The following is a 22224-nucleotide window of genomic DNA, read 5'->3' as shown; positions in this document are numbered from 1 at the left end:
CAATTCTATTCTTATGACAAACTTTCTCTCTCTTAAGGACTAAGCACTATTTTCCAATGGGTGAGGTTGAGAATGTTATTCCCTACTTAAAGTTGCTCTAACTTGTCTCCCCATGCTTTACTCCTAAAAACTACTCTGGCCTCTCCTATCCACAAGTATATCCACTACATATTTGTTATGTAGTGAAGTTTGTTTCGATGAACACTCACTTGCGAAACTCTAGTGTTTCTTGTATACGACTGCTAGGAATACCGGTGGTCATCTACCTGGGTGGCATATTTCAGAAAAAGGAAAAGGCTATTTCCATTGGCTCTCCATAAACTCCTTTCCTCTACGTTAGTAACCCAATAAGATATTTTAAGCAAACATACTGGGGATTGATCATTTCTTTTCACTAACAGTCGAGTGAAATCTGATATGTTTCGAGGAAAGAAATTTCCACTTCCTCAAGGTTGTACCAGTAGTCTGTGATATCCAAACTGGTACAAAACGGACATAAAAATATGCGCCAAAAACAGAAACAAATGAGTCACAACGTTTTTAAAAAAACAATGTCTTGCTTATGTTTTTAACTTGGAAAAAATTTAATACAAATCTATTAAAATCAACGAAGGGGGCTCTCAAAAGAAAATAAATGCCAAACCCAACGCAATCTATGGCAAGTCGGTGCCCTGGTTAGATGTCAACACAGTCTCTCGTAGCTCACACTTTTCTGTGCATTCTGAGATCCGTAGTCCTTCAAGTCCTAATAACTGAAAAACTGAATGGGATGATCTAGTCATGCTTAACCAGGAGCAAGTTAAAACTCAGAGAGAAGGAAACTGATACTTAATGAATGGGCTCTTGCTCAATTTTATATTAAACAAGATATTTCAAGGTATCGCAGAGATCCTTGAACACTTGAAGGCACTCTACTATAGCTTTATACCCTTAGAGAGAGAAACAGAACTCCTCCAGGACACGCCATAGCACTAGCACGTATAACTTGGGTATATTATCCCATATGCAATCCTACCACGAGTTAGCAGTACCCCATCCAACACACAACATGCAGGATTGCTTCATAAACAATACTGTAAAATGTATAATCCACTCTACCAACCACACAGAGTCTGTAATCATCCCTGAAGTCTTCAGCATTTTTCTTTTTTTGGTAGGAAATTTAATTGAATGTACATAATATGGGAACACTTTAATAAAGTTAGCACCTGTTTAAAATGGAATTTGGGGTTGTAGAGGCTGTAGTCCTCCAAATAAATACAATGCTTCACATACACCTTTTCCTTTACCACTTCACCTGCCAAAAGTATAAACAAAATACTATTGTACTGGAATGCAAGTCAATATAAACTTTCAATTGAAATGTTTTGCCACATAAATATATCTGAGGATTAATGGAATATAAATCAACACTACAGCTTCTGATTCTCTAATGATTCACATATTAACCCAAAATGATTTTTTGTTTGTTCTCTGAAATACTTCTCTGGTCCACTGCATTTGGATGTACGAATTTAGACTAGCTTTTTTATATTCAATATTTGAAAGGGGCTGTCAAGAAACAATTAACCCATGCTGTAACTATAAGGATATTACAAGTTATCAAGGAGTTCCATAACCACAGAGAGGAATGAGGCTGAGGACAGGGTTCCTCTGTAAGGTCAAAGAATTACAAAGCAAATTTAAAAAATATCGCTGGGGGGAGGGTTTATTTCTCATAATATATGGTCACACCATTACCCTTCCCACGCATTGTTAAATTCATTGGTATCCACATTGTTAAAATCCTTGGTGTCTAGCTCTTCCACATGAAAAAGCATGAATGCAGGAAGGAAGAATAAAACTAAAAACTACAGTCCGAAATTAGACAACTAAAAGCGGTTAGGAATTTGTGACAAAAAAATGAGACGTCACATTTAAAAAATATTGTAGCTCAAGTGTAAAGCCTTCGGGAGATGCTGTCTTAACAGTAATTAAATATGCACAAAAAAGGAAGAATAAAACTAAAAACTACAGTCCGAAATTAAACAACTAAAAGCAGTTAGGAATTTGTGACAAAAAAATGAGACGTCACATTTAAAAAATATTGTAGCTCAAGTGTAAAGCCTTTGGGAGATGCGGTCTTAACAGTAATTAAATATGCACAAAAAAATAAACAAGTTGCCATATAAATCCCTTTTCTGCTAATCACTGGTCAGTTTATAAACTTGATCAGAAGAGTGATAAGCAAGTTCTAGTTTTCTTTTTAGGTCTCATCTAGCACAGCGCGCATGCTACTCTAGGAGAGGTCTCTTGGTATCGCTTCAGACTTCCAAGAGCCTTCTCCGTATGGGTGTACATCCTCCCACACATCCCATTGGCCTTTGAGTGTGACTTTCAATAATTGAAAGCACGCAAATAGCCAAAGACAGGTGCATGTTCTGCCTTTCCTCAAAACTTTCACTCCCAGGGCCTAGGGGTCTCGGGAGCACGCAGGATGCCATCTGTTCTGGATCAGGTTTCTAATTAGCTTTCATTTAGCAGGCACAACAGCAGCTGCATTCTATACAGTGCGCGCGCACGAGCACCACTTGTGGGCTTTTTTTTTTTTTTAAAGCAGCCAGGCACCCCAGACTTCATCATTACCATTTGTTACCTAAAACAACACGCCAAGCACTACTATGTTCTACTTTTCCTCCCAGGGATATTGTATTTTTCTCAGAGAACAGCACTGTACTTTTCCTTTTTTTTTATACAATTTCCACTCTTCCCGGGTTTATACCATTTCCACTCTTCCCGGGAGCCACAACCCAAGCTCAAATGTACAATGCCCTAGTAAAATAGCACACTTTTTCATTTCGAACAGCGTCTACGAACTTTCTAGAATTTTGCTACATTAACAATTCATGGAGTTTTAATTTTTCACAGGAGCTCAGAAACTGGGAAGCAGCCATTTTTTTCCAAATACAAGAGATCAATTTTAGGAGGAAAGTAACGAGACAGTAGCAAAAGGCTGTGACAAAAAAAATAACCTTTTGAATATAGAGTATTTTAGCCATAAATGTTACAGTTAAAGTTGAGTATAAACTCCACTGCAGGGACAACAACAGCAAAGCCTGCTTCATCCGTGAACACAGTCAATACTGAATAAACAGAACTGTCGAGAGAGGAAAAAAACTAATAACAAGGCACGCAGGCGCAATTTCAGTCTCCATTCCTGACCCCAGATGGCGGCCGCAGTCACTGCTTCTTTTCTGCTTTATCGACAGGTTGATTTGGAAGCGGCTCTTCTCGAAGTAACAGCTTCAGCAAATTGAAATGACCTAGTTCTGCAGTACGTAAGAGAGTCGGACAGTCGTCGCCAGGAGCCTCTGGTACCGGAATTCAGAGGGTGGGTTAACGGGCAGTGGGTGTTACTGTATAGTCACTTCCTGTTATGGACATAAAAGATGTACTATACGTCATTTGTAACTTCTGTCATGAAATTGCTTCTCAAATGAAAACACCCTATATTTTCTAAGCTCCCGAATGTCAATAAAGTAATTCTAGCATACAACCTTCTACGCTCTGGGAGCGAGATGCGAAGTAACATGCCGCCTGGGTGCCAAGGGCTTCGGGCGCAGATCCAACACACTGGGGTACTCACAACATTACTTTCCAAAATGCAGGGCTTTAAGTGGGCCAGGTCTCACCCATGCTGAGCACCTGCAGTTTTGAGGTCGAGCTGCTGCATCGCTAAACCCTTAGAAAATCCCAAAGGCGAGACCTATTGGCTACGCCAATGCGTGTTTTTATTGCAACTGCACTGACGCTCCATGACTTGCCTATCAACTTTGCTGATGGCATTGGCAGCAAGTCTTGTGACTTCATAGCCCAAATGTAATAATGTATTACAATTGGGCAGTTACGTAATTTTTTAGGTCTTGCCTAGCAGCGCGCATGCGCTGAAAGGCAAAATGACCTATTTCTATCGCTTCGGCTTTTCAGCCAACCACGTGCATGCGTTCCATTGCCTTCAATGGCAACGCGTGCACGTGAGGCAATTTACTGCTGCCCCGCGAGGCGCGTGCGCCTCCCCCTTCTGCCGGCGCTTGTTTATTTTTCCGGATGCTAATGGGTTAGAGCTGCGGCAGCTCTTTCTGCTGACATGCCAGGCTGCGGCGGTTATGTTTCGGCCTACTCATCAGCACACATTGTTTTATTCCATTTGTGCTTCCTTAGCTCTAATGCGATCGCTAACATTTCTACCCACCTTCCACACTCTCCCCTCTGGCGTAGCCTCGCAGGCTGTCCTGACGTCACTGTCTCTCCTGAAAACATATCTGTTCCGCAGGGCACACAACTAGTCTTCTCTTCCTCTGCTTCTACCTGGTCCTTCTGGTCTCCCTTTTGCCAATAGCGCCATGAAACCGCTGGGTGTAAGTGCGCTTTACAAGTATTTTTTACATTACATTACCGAGAGCCGCATGCCTCCCTCGGCCCCCTCTTTCCCTAAATGAGGCAATAGACAAATCATTTCAGATACGTACGTTTTATATAGCTTCTTCAGCTGACTTTTGGCCTGTTTCTGGGTGCTTGGGATATTGGCAGATAAGCAAGGTTCAATTGAACTAGCACATTGGAATGCAACGATTTGTTTAAGTGAAGGGCTTGCCACGACGGAAGCATTGCACCCTTGGCGTCGCAGAGTCCTTAAGATACCTTACAGAAAATAAACTGAGGGATAGGGAAATAAAGTGTTTTGCCTTGGATCACATAAAGAGGTGAAATGAGGAGCGGACATTAGAATTCACATCCAAATATGGAGTCGGTATCAACTATCCAAGGAACGGGAGAGATTTCGCAGGCCATGCCTCCGGGGCTTGAAACATTGGAGCCAGACCTTCTTATAAAAGCACGGTAGCTTAAACAAGACATACATTTGCAAAATCTTGGGGAGAGGATGTGGTCCGTCGGCTAGACTGCTGACTCTGGTGCTGGAAACTAGGGTTCGAGCCTAGGGGTCGCGTCCACATCCTGTGATTCCATTTCCTCATTTCCTTATGTTTCACTACATTTGCGTGTGGTACTGAACGGCCAGTATAGCCAGTAAAGGGTGTGGCTCAGCATTGGCATGCTAGGACTCTATGACATCCTATACATTTCCCCTAAGGTTTTGGAGAGGGGCTGTTCAAGTTTTCCATTGTACTAGTGGTTAGGTATTTCAGCCTCCATTCCTATTCAGTCATTGAGCCCCCTCCCTCGCTGCCTCTGTCTACTGGCATTACATTTTTGTGGGCCTACTGAGTCTTTCTTCTGTCTCCCATTTTTCCCTAATACTGATTATACGTGTTGGGGGCCTCTAAGTATTTCTTCTGTGTCTCATCTTTCCCTTGTATCAGTGGTTGGTTATGCCAGTAGACTTGCTTGGGCGGACGATCAGAGCCTGTTTTGCCGGTAGTTGCCTTTCCTTGTGAACCTGGTCACCACTGGGACATGCAGGCTCTGTAGCATCCACCCTGGAAGTAGAAACATGTACCTTCATGAAAGCGAGGACTTTGAAGAGGTAAGTGTCCAGTGACCGAGGTATGTCTCTTCTGCTCGACATCAGCAGACTCCTAACAGATTCGTTTTCTAAAGTGCCATATGTGCACAAGTGTTCTGCATTCTGCTCTTTATTATATATTCTTTTAAATAATAAAGTATGTTTGTTTTGGAAATGAACCTGAACGTTAACAGTATCACAAGGGATTTTGGAATGACTTCAATACAATGAAAAAAACAAGAGTAAACATGCTCTTTTTGAGTGCACAGGGCGTGCGTGACATTGTCATATGCACACCCTGCCTGTTGTGTGCGACTTTGGAACCCTGGCAGTGTTACTTGAACTTGATGGTTATAGATTCGGTCCGATTAGGCTATGTTCAGTTGTCATATGCTAGGGTGACCAGACGTCCCCGTTTTCCCAGGACGGTCCCCGTTTTTGGAGAAGTGTCCCCGTGTCCCGACACTTTTCTCCAAGTGACTCAAATGTCCCCGTTTTCAAACAGTGTCCCAGTTAAACACAGAAATGTCCCTGTTTTTCATTGTTCCGTTGGGCATGCACGCGCATGCTCTCTTTGCACTGGCGTTTGCTAGCCTGTAATGTTTTATTGATTTTTGGCAAATATATGCTATAGTCCTTAAAAGTGTAAATGTAATAAGAAGTACTAATGTTGCTCTGTAAAGGAGAGGGGTGCCAATAAAAGACCTTGGATTTGTTGTCTGTAATGCTTCATCTCGGTCTGTGGAGGGAGCTGTCATTGTAGTCCCTTTTTTATGTCTATGATAGTTGTCAAATAATCCTACTTTTATGTCGATGGTTGCTACAAACTGTAGTCCTACTTCTATGTCTATGACCTGTCCCCGTTTTTTGTTTTGAGAAACTGGTCACCCTTTCATATGCTGAAGCATGGCATTGTGCCTTAGGGTCTGGGATTTTGTAGAATCTAATGTTATGGTATGGTGTTGTATAGAATATTTTGGGTTTTATGTTTTTGTATTCATGGCACATTAGTAGTCACTGTGCGTTCGCGGTCGCCGCGCTGTCCCGCTTGTTATATAAACTGGTTTGTGGAAATGTTTGGACCGTTTATACGGTGCCTGACTTGCATCAAGGTGCCGTCGCACAAAACAGGGGTGCACTTGCAGCTAATAGGGCGCACAAAGCCTAATGCGGAAGCTGTGTGTGCGTTATTCTCCTTTTAAAAAAACAAGTATTAATTGGGTTCAACGTGATGGCGGCTGCTTAACAGATAGGATCCTGGGTGTTTTTGCAACCTCTGCGGCCACCCACTTCAGATTGTTAGTCACGTGTCGCTTGCTAGTGAGTGATCATTTTTAAAAGTTAATTTTACTCGTAACAAACAAAACATACCAGCTAGAGGTGCTAGGGGCACCAAAATAGCGATAAAACAAACATTGCACAACACTTCCACAGATAAATTGCTTACATTATAAATTCAACGTTCCATGGACTCGTCACCACCCTCGGCCCCCTGAGTAGAATCATCTGAGATTATTAATATTTATCGATCGATCATCACACGCAGCTGTGTTTGGTCTTCTTTACTGATAGGAGAGTGGAGTCAATGTGTCATAAAGTAACCCCTTATGTCCCGGCGCATCCATTAGAAGTGCAGCCCAGTGCCAGGTTAAAAGTAGAGACTCCCCCCTGCCTTTTCAAGCCGCAGAGTAGACAAGCGCAGACACCTCCAACTCCAGGCCCCCACAACAGTTATTAGACAGCAATGGATCAAACGTCCCTAGTTTCATCGGAGTGATGCATGCCTGGTGGGGGTCAGAACTGAATTAAATTGACACCTTTCGGATTATGGGGCAGCATCTCAGTCAGTGAAAAGCTTACATCGAATTCTAGCTGTCCAGGGCATTCACTTTTTTTTTACATTTTGGCCATGTTTTGCTCATTATTAAAGACTACGAGGCCCAGAATGCAGAGAAAAACAGACTGGTTTGGCTACTCACAGACTACCCCCTTCACCTCCACTCCCCCTACGCTCCCACCACCACCTACACTCCCCCCTCCCTCCCTACACCTTTACTCCCACCTCCACCTCCCCTCCCTCCCTACACCTTTACTTCCACCTCCACCTCCACTCCCTCCCTACACCTTTACTCCCACCTCCACTCCCTCCCTACACCTTTACTCCCACCTCCACCTGCACTCCCTCCTCCCTACACCTTTACTCCCACCTCCATCTGCACTCCCCCCTCCCTCCCTACACCTTTACTCCCACCTCCACCTCCACTCCCCCGCTACACCTTTACTCCCACCTCCACTCCCCCTCCCTCCCTCCCTACACCTTTACTCCCACCTCCACCTGCACTCCCTCCCTACACCTTTACTCCCACCTCCACCGGCACTCCCCCCTCCCTACACCTTTACTCCCACCTCCACCGGCATTCTCCCCCTCCCTACACCTTTACTCCCACCTCCACTCCCCTCTTCCTCCCAACACCTTTACTCCCCCCTCCACCTCCAGTCCCCCCTCCCTACACCTTTACTCCCACCTCCACTCCCCACCACTTTACTCCCACCTCCACTCCCCCCTCCCTACACCTTTACTCCTCCCCCACGCCCCACCACTTTACTCCCACCTCCACTCCCCCCTCCCTCCCCTTTACTCCCACCTCCACTCCACACTCCACCTTTACTCCCACCTCCACTCCCTCCCTACATCTTTACTCCCACCTCCACTCCACCCTCCCTCTACCTTTACTCCCACCTCCACTCCCTCCCTACATCTTTACTCCCACCTCCACTCCCTCTCCCTCCCTACACCTTTACTCCCACCTCCACCTGCACTCCCCCTCCCTATACCTTAACTCCCACCTCCACCACCACCACTCCCCTCCCCCTCCCTACACCTTTACTCCCACCTCCCTCCCTACACCTTTACTCCCACCTCCACTCCCTCCCTACACATTTACTCCCACCTCCACTCCCTCCCTACACCTTTACTCCCACCTCCACTCCCTCCCTACACATTTACTCCCACCTCCACTCTCTCCCTCCCCCTTTATTCCCCCCTCCCTTCCCCCTTACTCCCCCCTCCCTCCCCCTTTACTCTCAACTCCACCCCCCTCCCTCCCTACACTTTTACTAATACCTCCACTCCCGCCTACCTCCACTCCCTCCCTACACCTTTACTACCACCTCCACTCCCTCCTCCCTCCACCTTTACTCCCACCTCCACTACCACTCCCCTCCCTACACCTTTACTCCCACCTCCATTCCCCCTCCCTACACCTTTACTCCCACCTCCATTTCCCCTCCCTACACTTCCCCTCCCTCCCTACACCTTTACCCCACCCCCACCCTACACCTTTACTCCCACCTCCACTCCCCCTACACCTTTACTCCCCTTCCTACACTTTTACTCCCACCTCTACACCCCTCCCTACACCTTTACTCCCACCTCCACTCCCTATACCTTTACTCCCACCTCCACTCCCTCCTCCCTCCCACCTCCACTCCCTCCTCCCTCCACCTGCACTCCCTCTACCCACTCACCCCCTCCCTCCACCTCCTTTGCCCACCCCCTCCCTCCACCTCCACTCCCCCCTCCCACCACTGCCTTGCATAAACAAAAAAACTATAACACATTTTTGGTGTTAATTAGGTCTCGCCTATTCCAACCCGCAAGGAATGGATAGGGGAGAATTATAGTGGGCAAAATAAGTTCTCAAACCATCGGGCGGATTTCAAACAGTACACGTGAACACAAGCACGCGCTTTTCCCTCGCTCTCGAGCCGCCTGCCTCCGAGAGCTTCACTTCAAAGGGCTCCGCTCCCCCGCCCACTGCTTCACACTTCACTGCCGCCAGGCCGTTTCTCGCATTTCTCCTCCCCCCCTCCCCACAGCAATGCCAAGAGCTTGTTTAATAAGGCAACCCATTGCGCACTTTCATATTAATAGCTTTAATAACTTTTTTGGAACAGCTGCTCTTCACATATAAGAAAGCTCGCACCCATGCTCGCTACCTGGGCTGCAGATGCCTCCCCGCCCTCCTACTGGTTTCAGTTCTAGTGTTCTGGTCCTACATTAGGCCAGCTCCTGGAACGACAAGCAGCCTTTGACAAGTGAGTTAATTGCAGCTCTTAATCTAAAACATTTCAGCCTTTTTGCGTTTCACTCTGTGGACCTCAACAAATCGTGTGATCTTCCTCAGCTGAGTTCTGACCCTAACAAAAACTTGCAGCGCTTAGGAAACTGATTGCATGCCTTAGTTAAGTGCTTGGGAGGGGGGGGGGGGGGGTGGGGGGAGGGGCATCCCAGACTCTTGCTTTGTTCCAAACATCTGCAGTTAAACGGTTTTTAAAAAGAGGTAGCAAACCTATTTATAATATCCTGCGCATATTTGTCAGTGCTCAAGGAATATGTGCAGGGCATACTTATATCGGAATCCAAATCAGAGCTGTAACCGGGGTTGTGTGGACGGGGGGCTATAGTTAGAGGAGAGAGGCTGTTTGGCGATTTCATGTGCGGGGTCTTTATTCACTATGGCACCATCTTTCAGCACACCACGTTCCTTTTCACACAGCATGAACAGTGTTCCTAACAGAACACAGCAATGAGCTTGTAATGTCGGATTTTATTGTGACGATATTGATTTATTTATGCTGTCATAATATTTCAGTTTTACAATGTATGAATGAACAATGGCAAAATAATTACTCCTAAAACAATGAAAGGCTCCTAGAGATTTTGCTCAATGAGACACCCACGTTGTGCACTTCAAAATAATTCGTAAGAACTTACAAGAGAGCCCAGACAAGCCATAGGACTAAAAGGTTAGCACCCTTAAGGGGCACTTACTAGATGTCAGAATCTACCTCTCATCCTTCTGATTTGAAAATTGCACACCTTTCTCCCCTTTTGGCCGCTTTGATCTTCTCAGTGAGCTGCACGCCAATGCTTTTTTGTGTGATTTACATGCTGGAGACTCGGGCCGGAGCAGGCGCCTGCCTCAAGACTCTGCTTGCCTCACCTCTTTGTGTTAATTTGTTGGGTCATCACCTCTCAGCATCCCTCCTCGCCATGCCACAGATTGCCAACCTTCACCCCCTTCCCTTGCTCGCTCTCTCCCTATTCCGAGCCTCCCCTTTGCTTTCTCCCTCCTCCCACTTCCCCCTCCCTTACCTCCTCCACAATCCTAGCTTAATCACAGTGTCTCTGCTTCTGCACTGTGTGATTTTGGGCAAGTTGAACTGCAGCGTGAAAATAAAAAATCTGAGCTTAATCACAGCGTCTCTGCTTCTGCTAATGTGTACATACAATTCATGAAACAATATTGAGGGTGGTTGCAAAAAGGAATTCTAACAAATTATTAAAAAAAATATATATCACTTTTAATAGCTTTTCAAGTTAAAAAAACAGATATTACTATACATTAATGTTACATAAAATGATCATACAGCATATAAACATATATCCACATTACATAAGAAATTATTACATGAAAAACATAAGCATTGATACATTACACAATCATTAAAAAATCAAAGAAAAGAGTGGCAATTAATACTATCGACGCGCGTTTCGGCATTCTGAAAAACGCCTTCCTCAGGAGCCACAATCTATACTAATAGTTGGTCACACTCTTGGTAGCTTATAATTTTTCTGTCTTTAGCGATACCAAAACCAGAGATATAGTCGCTGCAAAAAATCCTAACTAGACGTGGTGCGAGAATCCGTTGCAATGTGGGACTCTGACCGAGACTAATTTACTTTTCGAAAACTAACTCGCGTCTGGTTCAGACAAAAATTTCAGAATGCTTTGTTAAAATAAAAGTCGTGAAGAGATTTAAATTGCTCGGTTCGATGACACTTAAAGGCTTCAAATAACCAGGAGCGTTTTCGTCGAAGCTTCTCACTTTCAGAAGCGGTTCATAATTAAATACAGAACCGACACAATTGATCGTCTCTTAATGGAGTGTCTATCAATGTATTCTGGCTTGATAATTCTTTTATCCGTGCTCCCTTTAACGTGTTGCGAAGGACGCTGCGTTCAATGACTTCTGGCGTCTCGGGCACTGTTTGATTTAGGGAAAATTCTTTTTCACGAAGCCGTTTTTGTGCACATCACAAATGACCGCACCTTTCCCATACTTCAAGCATCCAATCGTTTAACACATGGATGGATGGATGCCTAGGTTTGTAAGTTTCATATAACGAAGGGAATAGTTCTGATGTCAAACATTAGGTATAGCTCTGCATCTAATGCCAGGACTAATGAGCTTTGCATAACCGTTAATACTTTGATGGAAAATGAAAGCAAGTGGAAGGTAGGAATGAGTTATCTGTTTTTCTTTATGCTTTGGTTTGGTTTTTAACAGCATGTGAAGTCTATGAACTTTTACCACATTTGTTCTAATATGCACAAATGTGTGTCATATTTTCAAGTGTTTCTTTGGGGAGGACTCCCTAAAACATTCTTGAAGACGGTTCGGTTAGTAGAATTAGAGTGTTTCATGGTTTCTCCTTCACAACGGCCTGAAACACCCTTGGCCTTTAAACCGATTTTGTTGAGATGTGCCCTGTAAAATAGACAATTTCTACTCTTCTAGATTTTTTGGGGGGGAAAAGGGTAAACCTCCATCAAACCCGCAAGTGGGAAAATGGGACTCTTTTATTTAATCTGTTTGACTCCGGGCAGGAGATACATGTCACCGCTTTGAAAAGGCACCTGCCACCACAAACACACAGTTGATTAAAATTCCAATTTACGAATAATCTGGACCCACTCAATAACTGTGTTCTTGATCAATGAAAATAATGTCCCTGGTTTGGTCACTTCTGGTTATTCCGCCTAGAGTGAACCAGAGAACGCAAAAAAAGGTAATACAATTCCCAGGATCCGAACAGAAGTATTCTAGCACAGTGCACAATGCTATTCCTGGGTTGGACCCTTCCCAAGGCGCATGCAAGACTCCTTCCATTGTGTAGGTATGGAGTGTAGATGCATTCTGTGAACAGGATGCTGCGGCCATCTTCTAAGAAGACATGCCGACAGCGGTGATCTGGTGACATGTGCATCTTTTATGCTGTGAGACTCAGGCAGCTAAGACATTTGCTCAGCACAATGCCCTTGTGCAGTTTTACATCACAAAGATAATATTATCCATTTAGTCATTGTTCTCCTGTGTTATGCAAGATTAGGCACCTAATTGTTCACTTAAGAGCTGTGCTCCTTATTTTTATGTCTTTTCATTCCCTTTTACGATTTCTCTTCAGCCCCCTTGTGCTCTATTTTTAGGTCTCGGCCTATTCCCATTCTGCAGGAATGGAATAGGACGAGTCTATAGCAGTGAAACCAAGACTTAAACTAAGGTCTCCCAAAAAAGAGGATTTCCACGAGTGCATGTGCTCATGCATGAGCCCGAGCCTTCAAAGGCTCCCCTTACCAGTTGCTCCTGCCTCCCCGCCCACTGCTTCACACTTCACGGCCGCCAGGCCATGACTCGCATTTCTGCCCAGCCCCCCTCCCAGCGCGGCCTTGTTTTTTTTTCGGTCTCAGTATCCAGCTGTCCTTTGCAAAGTCCTACCTATCTGATTGCCTCTTCTATGCCTCACACTCTGCCATGCCTCACCTTGTCTTGCACACTCCGTTCTCTTTATCTGTCTCTCTTGACTATTTCTGTCATCCTTTCGGTTTCATTGTACTCTTCCTCTTTCTGACCTGTCTCTTGTCTTGTCTTTTCCTCTATCGTGGAGCGACACTCAGGCCCTCTTCTGTCTGTTTTACCCCTTCATGCTCTGCATCTCACTCACAGCTTGGTGCAGCCAGCAGCTCTTCCCGCTCCGCCCCCTGCTGCATCAAAGGCTCCCCTAATTATTCACGGCCGGCGGCCGTACTTTCAGTTTCACTGCCTCCAGGCCGTGTCTCCTTTTATTTTAACTTTTTTACCCGTTGTTTGTCTTCTGCCAGCCTCCTTTTCTCTTCGCTACCCTTTTCTATGTTTTTTCATCTTTGTTTTCTCACTGTACTGCCTTTTGCCCATCTCTTTCTACTGTCTCTATCTCTTTTTTGCCCCTTCCCTTCTGTATGATGCATGTCTCTTTTCTGTATCGCACTTTGTCTGTCCTGCCCCACCCAGTCTCTCCCGTGGGTGCACTTACATTTCTCTATCATTTCTCATTGTCTCCACTTAGTGTCTTTATTGCTCTCTTCCTCTCGTGCGCTGATCTTCGTTTTTCTCATCCACATTGCCTATCTAATGCATGTCTCTTTCCTACTCTGCCCTTAAAATATTGGAATTCCGAGTTTCCCATTCACTCTCCTAGTCTCTTTATTGCTGTCACTCTATCTCTCGTTGCTATATTTCTCCCAGAGTATTCTATCTCTTGCCTGTGTCTGTTTGTGCACCCATGCTTTTATTGTCTGTATATCTCTCCTCTCTTGGACTCAAACTTTACACTTCCTCTTGCCTCTCTCTCTCTGTCACTTTTACCCAATGATGCCCTCTTCTTTCTCTTTCGTTCTCCCTGTGTCTCACTGTACTGCCTTTTGCCCATCTCTTTTTTTCAACTCGTCCATCTACTACCACTATCTCGTCTGTATCACGTACTTCCCAGTCCCTCATTTGCTAGCCCCATGCATTCATTTTTCCCCAACTTCTCGTTGTCTCCCTCCAGTTTGTCTTACTCTTTCTCTCCCTTTCATTCATATTGTCTGCGCTCATCTTTCTCTCTCGCAATCTCTCTGGCCCACTCGCACCTTTTTCAGACTCACTGTCTCCTTCTTTTATAGAAACTACAATCTAGCTGCCACCGCTTTTCAGTCTCTCTGTGCCCCTCCTCTCCCCGTGCTCTGCCTGCTCTATGCCTGCGCCTCTCCGCGGCTTGACCTGCTCGGTGGATCGTCATCTTCCATATCTGCCTTTGCCCCTCCTGTTTCTCACTGCATGATCTCTGTCTGCGGCACTCTTCTTCCTCAAAGCCTGCCATCCTTTCTCTCTTACTCCTTCTTTGTGTCTGTTTCTCAGGCAGTTTCTGCCTTCTATCTCCCCTCCTCTCCCTCCTTCCCTCTCGTTCCCTCCCCTCACTCTCCCTCTCTCCGTCTACCTCTCTCCATTTCCCTCACTTCCCTCTCCCTCTCTCCTCTCTCACCCTCTCTCTCTCACCCTCTCCCTCTCCTCTCCCCTTCTCTCTCTCCTCTCCCTCTCTCTCTCTCTCCTCTCCCCTTCTCTCTCCTCTCTCCCTCTTTACCTTCCCCCGCTCTCCTTTTTCTCCCTCTCCCCATCTCCCCCTCTGCCTGCTCGCCTCTCTCTCTCCCTCCCCTCTCCCCTTCGTCCTTCGCTCTCGTCCTCCCCCTCTCTTCTTACACTCCCTCTCTCTACCCTCTCTCCCTTCTCTCTCTCCCTTTCCCTCACTTCCCTCTCCCCCTTTCCCTCTCTTCCCTCTCCTCTCTCCCCGTCTCTCTCCTCATCTCTCCTCCCTCTCTCCTCTCTCTTTACCCTCTCCCTGCTCTCCTTTTTCTCCCTCTCCCCATCTCCCACTCAGCACCACCACAACATCACTCAGCACCACCACAGCACCACTCATCACCACTACAGCACCACCACAGCACCACCACAGCACCACCACAGCATCACCACAGCATCACCACAGCATCACTCAGCACCAGCACAGCATCACTCAGCACCAGCACAGCACCACTCAGCACCAGCACAGCACCACTCAGCACCAGCACAGCACCACTCAGCACCACCACAGCATCACTCAGCACCACCACAGCATCACTCAGCACCACCACAGCATCACTCAGCACCACCACAGCATCACTCAGCACCACCACAGCACCACTACAGCATCACTCAGCACCACCACAGCATCATCACAGCATCAATCTGTGCAACCATTCAACAACAACTGGTTCAATTATGTTCTCTCAATGTTTCAAGCTTTATTACAAATGTCACAAAAAGATGTTAATATTTCAGTTCTGTTCTTGGATTTTCCTCACAATAAAATACACTGAACATAATCTTCACAAAAGTTTTTTACAAAAGTTTAAGCTATTGCCCTTATAAATTCCAATCACTTTTATTTAAGTATTAATTACTTTAAAAACTTAAAAGCCATTGTTATTTGTAATATCAATACATCTAAGTCACGTAAATACAAATCATGTTGCACTACAAATGCTATAGGTGTCACATTTGCGAAAGTTATAACTATTGGCATTGTAAATGACAAAGCTATTAATTTAGCTATTTTCAAAACCAAAACATAAATAAAAAAATTGTCATTTACAAGACCAATAGCTCAAACTTTCCTAATGCGAGACCTATTGCATTGCAAATGCTTGTTATTCCTCTTTCCTTCTTTCTGCCTTGCTGTCCCCTCCCTTCTTCTCCCACTAACATCTCATATTTCTCTATTTTCTCTTCTCCTCTCAACATTTTGCCTTCCACTCACTTCTGTTGTTCTCTGTCTCTCTTACTAACGTCTCTTTACACCCATTTACTCGCTCCCCTCTCTCCTTCGTTCGCCGTGTCATTGCATTTTCTTCTTTATCCCTTCGTCTCATCCTATCTATCGCCCTCACTCTGTCTAACTATCGTCCTTGCTCTGTCTATCCATCGCCCTCCCTCTATCTATCTATCGCCCTCCCTCTATCTATCGCCCTCCCTCCATCTATCCATCGCACTCACTCTATCTATCTATCGGATCACCACAGCATCACTGAATGCCACAGCATCACTGAAAGCCACAGCATCACTGAAAGCCACAGCATCACTGAAAGCCACAGCATCACTGAAAGCCACAGCATCACTGAAAGCCACAGCATCACTGAAAGCCACAGCATCACTGAAAGCCACAGCATCACTGAATGCCACAGCATCACTGAATGCTACGCATCACTGAATGCCACAGCATCACTGAATGCCACAGCATCACTGCATCACTCAGCGCCATCACTGCATCACTCAGCGCCACCACAGCATCACTATGCGCTACCACAGCATCACTGAATGCCACAGCATCACTCAGCACCACCAGAGCATCAATCTGTGCAACCATTCAACAACTGGTTCAAATATGTTCTCTCAATGTTTCAAGCTTTATTACAAATGTCACAAAAAGATGTTAATATTTCTCTTCTGTACTTGGATTTTGGTCACAATAAAATACATTGAACATAATCTTCACACCAGTTATTTACACAAGTTTAAGCTATTGCCATTATAAATTAAAATAACTTATTTAAGTATTCATTATTTTAAAAAAATTAAAACCATTGTTATTTGTAATATCAATACATCTAAGTCACGTAAACACAAAACATGTTGCATTACAAATGCTATAGGTGTCACATTTGCAAAAGTTAAAAGTATTGGCATTGTAAATGACAAAGCTATTAATTTCGCTATTTTCAAAACCAACACATAAATAAATAAAAAAATGGTCATTTACAATACCAATAGCTCAAACTTTCCTAATGCGAGACCTATTGCATTACAAATGATTGTTCTGGTTTTGATTAGGAAACTTCAGTTGTATATAATGTTTTCTAGGTTATATTCAAGTTGACAAATAGTCATAACACTTCTTTAATTATAGCTTTTAAACATGCTGCACAACATTCACAATGTTGTGCAACACATATTATAAACGTTAACAAAGCCAATAGCTCTCTTTAAACCCTTATACGGCTCCAAAGGCGAGACCTAAATGTGATGAAAAAGGTGTGGAGATCCTTAAAAAAAAAGCGTACCTAGAACTCCTTTGCAAGAGATATGACCGATGCAATTATAGGCGTGGCTAAAAACAGGTAAACTAAAAGTCTGTCTTACACAGCATATCGCTTGAACCGGTCAAGCTCCGAGCAACTTAAACCCCTGCCTTTAATTATCCCAGGGGTCTCGCTGCTAGATGAAAGGCTTAGGTAAGGCGCGTCCTCTGACTGCAGCAATACTTACACAGGCAGTAATTTACCTGGCCACAGCATATATTCCACACACCCTTACTTACCGGGCCGGTAATGTGCAGCCCCTAGATGCATCTCCATGCACGCCGGCGCGTTGGGCGGGATGTTCCATTCCTTATCCTTCAGCATGACTCCAGACTGCCTTGTTATGACTGTGCCTGAAAATTTTACAGGAGTAGCACACTCAATGGACAGCAACAGAATCCCGCCGGCTGCCTGGTCCACGTGCGTGCACAGCGTGACCCCACGCACGTTCCTCGCAAGGGTGAAAACACTAGGACGCAAACGAGGAAAGAGACATTGCAACTGGCGGCCATAATAGAATGTCTCCGCTATCACCAAAAACAAATGGTTGGATTCGTTTTTTCTTGTCAAAAAAGGTGTAGTTACGGAATCACTGTTAATCTTTTCATCATAAGTAAAACCTTCTATTTTTCTATACAGAAACCCCACTCATAGTACATATATATAGATGAACACGATAATATACAAATACACATTACAATATTGTTGGAGTGCATTCCAATCGCTCTCGTGTTTCCAAAGAAATTAAGTTTAATTTCCGTATTGCTTTGTTCACCTAAGATTTTCGAACTCTGCTTTTAAGAGCACGATTATTTTAAAGGTGCAACTCGAAACACGTTACGAGAACGTAGATAAGGTTTTGACCTAACGGCGGAGCTCCCGATTTGAAGCAGGGGGGCCAGGCTCTGTTTTCGCCGTGGGCTCAACATCCCGTGATTCTGCACAAATCACTTAATCTCCTGTCCCCGTGCCTACCAAAGCCCAAAGCCGAATGTTTCCTTGTTTTACATACCTGGTGCTCATGTAAAGCGGTCCAATACCTTCGGATCAAGTTCGTGCTATATACAACTGCAGAAAAGAAACAAGCATTGGCATAGCCAATAGGTCTCGCCTCTGGGACCTCAAAGTCTTTAAGCTATGTTGCTATGTTGTAGAGCAGTGTGGCTGCTGTGCAGCATGTTGAAAAGTTATAATTAAGTGTTAGGCATTTTTGTTACATTATATATTACCAGGTAGACATTATGTACAACTGAACGACCCTACAAAAATATAATAATAACATATAGAATGTCTTCTAGTTTGTCTGTCCCTGTGCTGATGTAATGATGTGCTGATGCTCAGGTGATGCTGAGTTATACTGACGTGCTTAGGTGGTAGAGTGCTTGTGCAGAGGTGGTGCTCAGTGACGCTGAGGTGGTGCTGAGTGATGCTTTGGTGGTGCTGTGCTGGTGCAAAGGTGATGCTGCACTGGTGCTGCGCTAATGCTGAAGTGGTGCTCTATTGGTGCTGTGCTGATTCTGTGGGGGGGCTGTGCTGAGTTGGTGATTTGCTGGTGGTGCTGCACTGATGCAAAGGTGGTGCTGTGATGGTGTTGAGTGATGCAGAGGAGATACTGCGCCGGTGCTGAGGTTGTTTTGAGTGATGCTATGGTGGTGCTGAATGATGCTGAGGTGGTGGTGATGCACTGATGCTGAGGTAGTGCTGCATTGGTAGAGAGGTTGTGCTGTGCTGGTAATGAGGAGGTGGTGCTGCACTGATAGTCAGGTCATGCTGAGTTAAACTGGCGTAGTGTTAAGGGAATGGTGTGCTTGTGCAGAGGTGGTGCTCAGGTGGTGCTGAACGATGCTGAGGTGTTGTTCAGTGGTGCTGAGTGATGCTTTGGTGGTGCTCAGATTGTGCTAAGGTGCTGCTTTGGTGGCGCTGAGTGACGCTGTGCTGGCGCCGAGTTTTGATGCATCGGTGCCGTGGTGGTACTGCACTGATGCATAGGTAATGCTGCGTTGGTAGTTAGGTGGTGCTGCCCTGGTGCTGTGTTAGTGCTGCGCTGGTGCTGAGGTGGTGCTGTGCTGAGTCTTAGTGATGTGGAGGTGGTGCTGTGTTGGTGCTCAGGTGGTGCTGAGTGATGCCCAAGTGGTGCTGCGGTGGTGGTGATGCGTGTTGCTGACTAGTGCTCATGTGGTGCTGTGCTGATGCTGCACTGATGCCGAGTTGATGGTGTGGTGCTAAATGGTGCTATGCTGATTCTGATTCAATTAACCATGTATTGATGACAGGCTGAGTTTGGCATGAGCCACACCAGTGATCAGCAGGTTACACTCTGATCTCTGCGAGAAGAAGCTTAACACTGCTAAAAGAAATACGTGTAGTTTGCTTTGGTTTTGATCCTCCTATTCTAATTGACTTCGCTACTTTGTTATGAGCTGCACGGCACCTCTCCAGGCATTTAACTAACTGGTTCCAGCGTACATACACACCACCCCTTAAACTACACACTAATCACTGAGAAGCCTCCGATTCTTACAGTGGGTTCAAAAGAACATGTTGACTTGCTGCCATTCTTCAATACCTCAGATGGGAAATGCAATTGGCCTTGCATCTGTTACAGTTAGTGGCCATGTTTATTACTATAGTTTTTTTATTTGCAGTGGATTGAGTATATTTGATAGCACTAAATGCCATTGCCGATCCACACATGCAGAAATGCAACTGCCTGCAGCACATCGTGGCTGTGAGCTGCAAGTAATAGATAAAGTTTGGTGCCTGTTTAACAAGCGCCATGCTCATGCTTAAAGTTTGTTGTAGGGGAGCCGCGCCATACACTTTGATAAATTTACATTTACATTTCACTGAAGGCTGTAAAGTTTCGAGCAATACATCGTTTTAATGGGCCATTAAGAATGAGCTATCAGACTACTAGTTGTGTTCGCTGTGGATATTAACTGTTGTTACCTAATTATTGAATTCACGTTTCAGTAGATTTATTTTTCCAGGAACACCAACCGAGAAGTGGATCACTATAAACCTTGCTTTTTCAATTTTTATTGGAAAAACGAAGTGTGCTACCTGCCCATAGCTTGGTCCTCATGAGGCTACATAACAAACATCTAAAAAGTAACAGAGTGTTTTACTCAGCATCAATATATTATAAATACTCTGAACGTGCAGCTCTTAAAGCCTGAGGTTTGACAATAAAGCAGGCAAATCCAGGCAACCTGATTACAGTGGCCAAGCATTCACAAATTTTAGTCATCTTTGAAAAAGAATGACTAAAATATGTTCTGCGGCTCACTACTGACATATGACGTTCGTTGTAGCATTTAGTAGCACGAGAATGGAATGCCATCGCTTCCAGAGCCAAAGATTACTGCAATTCTGTGAGCATCAATTCTCTCGTGGTCTTACTCTTAGCCATTATCACAAATGGTTTGTGGCACTCCTTTCTGTAATAGCTGGTGACATTTTTTTTGCAAAACCATGTGTAATTTTGATGTTACATTTTTAAATGCTAGCTCCAACTATTGCAATCGGCGTTAAGACAGTTTAAACTTTCTGGCATGCAAATATGATTTTCAAGCAATTAAGTCGAGGGAAACATAAGAAATATTAGCAATGACACCCATGCGAGGACCGAGTAGTTGTTTTCAAACAGGGCAGACCGGCACCATAATGGTTCACCCCAAGACTCCAAATGGAATTAGTGCGTCTGAAAAACGCTGAAAATGAAGTAGCACAGTGAGCAGACCCTGCAGTGTGGCAGCTCAGAATAAATGTGATCATGAACGTGCGGCGCGCTAAGTAGTCTAAAAATATATTTTTATTAGGCAGCATTATAAACTTTCAAATTATACCGCACTCTAGGCTAAGCAGCGAGAGCAACAATTCTGTGGCAGCCTCCGCTAATGGTCACCGTCGACTTGGACTTCCAGGCCGACTTTGTATCTGGTGCCCAATTTCAGGCGCGTATTAAAAAACAAACCCACATGATTCACTCAGCAGTCGGGGGGGAGGGTGAAGGAGACATCGTCATTACTGTCACTGTGGTGGTGCAACATGCAGTTAGCTGCACAAAATTGCACCTCTCAGTGAGCAGAAATAGTTTAACTATGTGTTTACTTATGAGTCCGCTTATGTTTTACTTAGGAGTCCATTTACTTTTATGTATTTACTAACTCTGATAGTAAATACATAAAAGTGTGGAGCAGATTAATTTTAATCTGCTTGGTACAGGAACACCACTGTTGCCACGGGACCTTATCAAGTAAGGAGGAATCAACAGTGGAGCGAGTACAAACTCATTTATTAATCATTCATGAATGGGTCTCCATCCAACGAGCACCATGAAGTTACTCAAGGAGAGTGCACGCTTGAACAATGGTTACATGGGTTTTTATAGGGAAGATCACAAACAAGGAACACCCAGAGGTAAATAGAACTTCGGAAAGAACAAACATATGAGGCAAGGCAAGAATTGACAGCCTCAGTGTCTTGTGCAATTGCTATGTTTTAAGGCTGAACAACAAGATGTGCTATTCTGAGTAGACTTTACTTAATGGTTAACTATTACCTGAAAACCTTCGAGCAAGCGGACTCTGCATGTTTACACAGCCTACAATGTCCCAACCTGCAATTCTTTACTCATGTTCATACAGATGCGGTGTCAAAAAGAGAGCCAGGCTGAAAGTAGGGCAGGGGTGAAAATAGATGAAGCACCACTTAATCAAAAAATGAAAGAATCAGATCTTACATTTTAACAAAAGGAAACAGACTCCTTAGTCTACATTTAACATGTGTCCTGCTCTGAGACTTCCGATCCACACATGCAGGAATGGACAAAAGAGAAAACAAATGCATGCAGCCATAAAACTTAGATGAGCCTGGGGCTGCCGGCGCATTGATTATTATTAAAATGTTCCCTGCGGCGCGGGACCTCCTGAAACGCCCACCATGTTTTAAGATGAACTAAGA

At 44.7% G+C, this 22224-nt stretch overlaps 1 protein-coding gene across 1 annotated transcript in view; it reads right to left on the bottom strand.

The window, feature by feature from the left end:
• The window catches only part of WDR77 (WD repeat domain 77), a 107669-nt gene extending 89973 nt beyond the window's left edge, over positions 1–17696 (bottom strand). The window contains exon 1 of the mRNA XM_086923357.1: positions 17499–17696. Within this exon, the coding sequence (XP_086779483.1) occupies positions 17499–17583 (85 nt within the window). The 5' untranslated portion in view covers positions 17584–17696. The remainder of the gene's footprint in view (positions 1–17498) is intronic.
• Between the last annotated feature and the right edge of the window lie 4528 nt (positions 17697–22224).

The sequence above is a fragment of the Lissotriton vulgaris genome, chromosome 5 (genome assembly GCF_964263255.1).
Source record: "Lissotriton vulgaris chromosome 5, aLisVul1.2, whole genome shotgun sequence".
NCBI lineage: Eukaryota > Metazoa > Chordata > Amphibia > Caudata > Salamandridae > Lissotriton > Lissotriton vulgaris.
The sequence above is the reverse complement of the archived record's forward strand: the minus strand, read 5'-3'. Positions and strand labels throughout refer to the sequence as shown.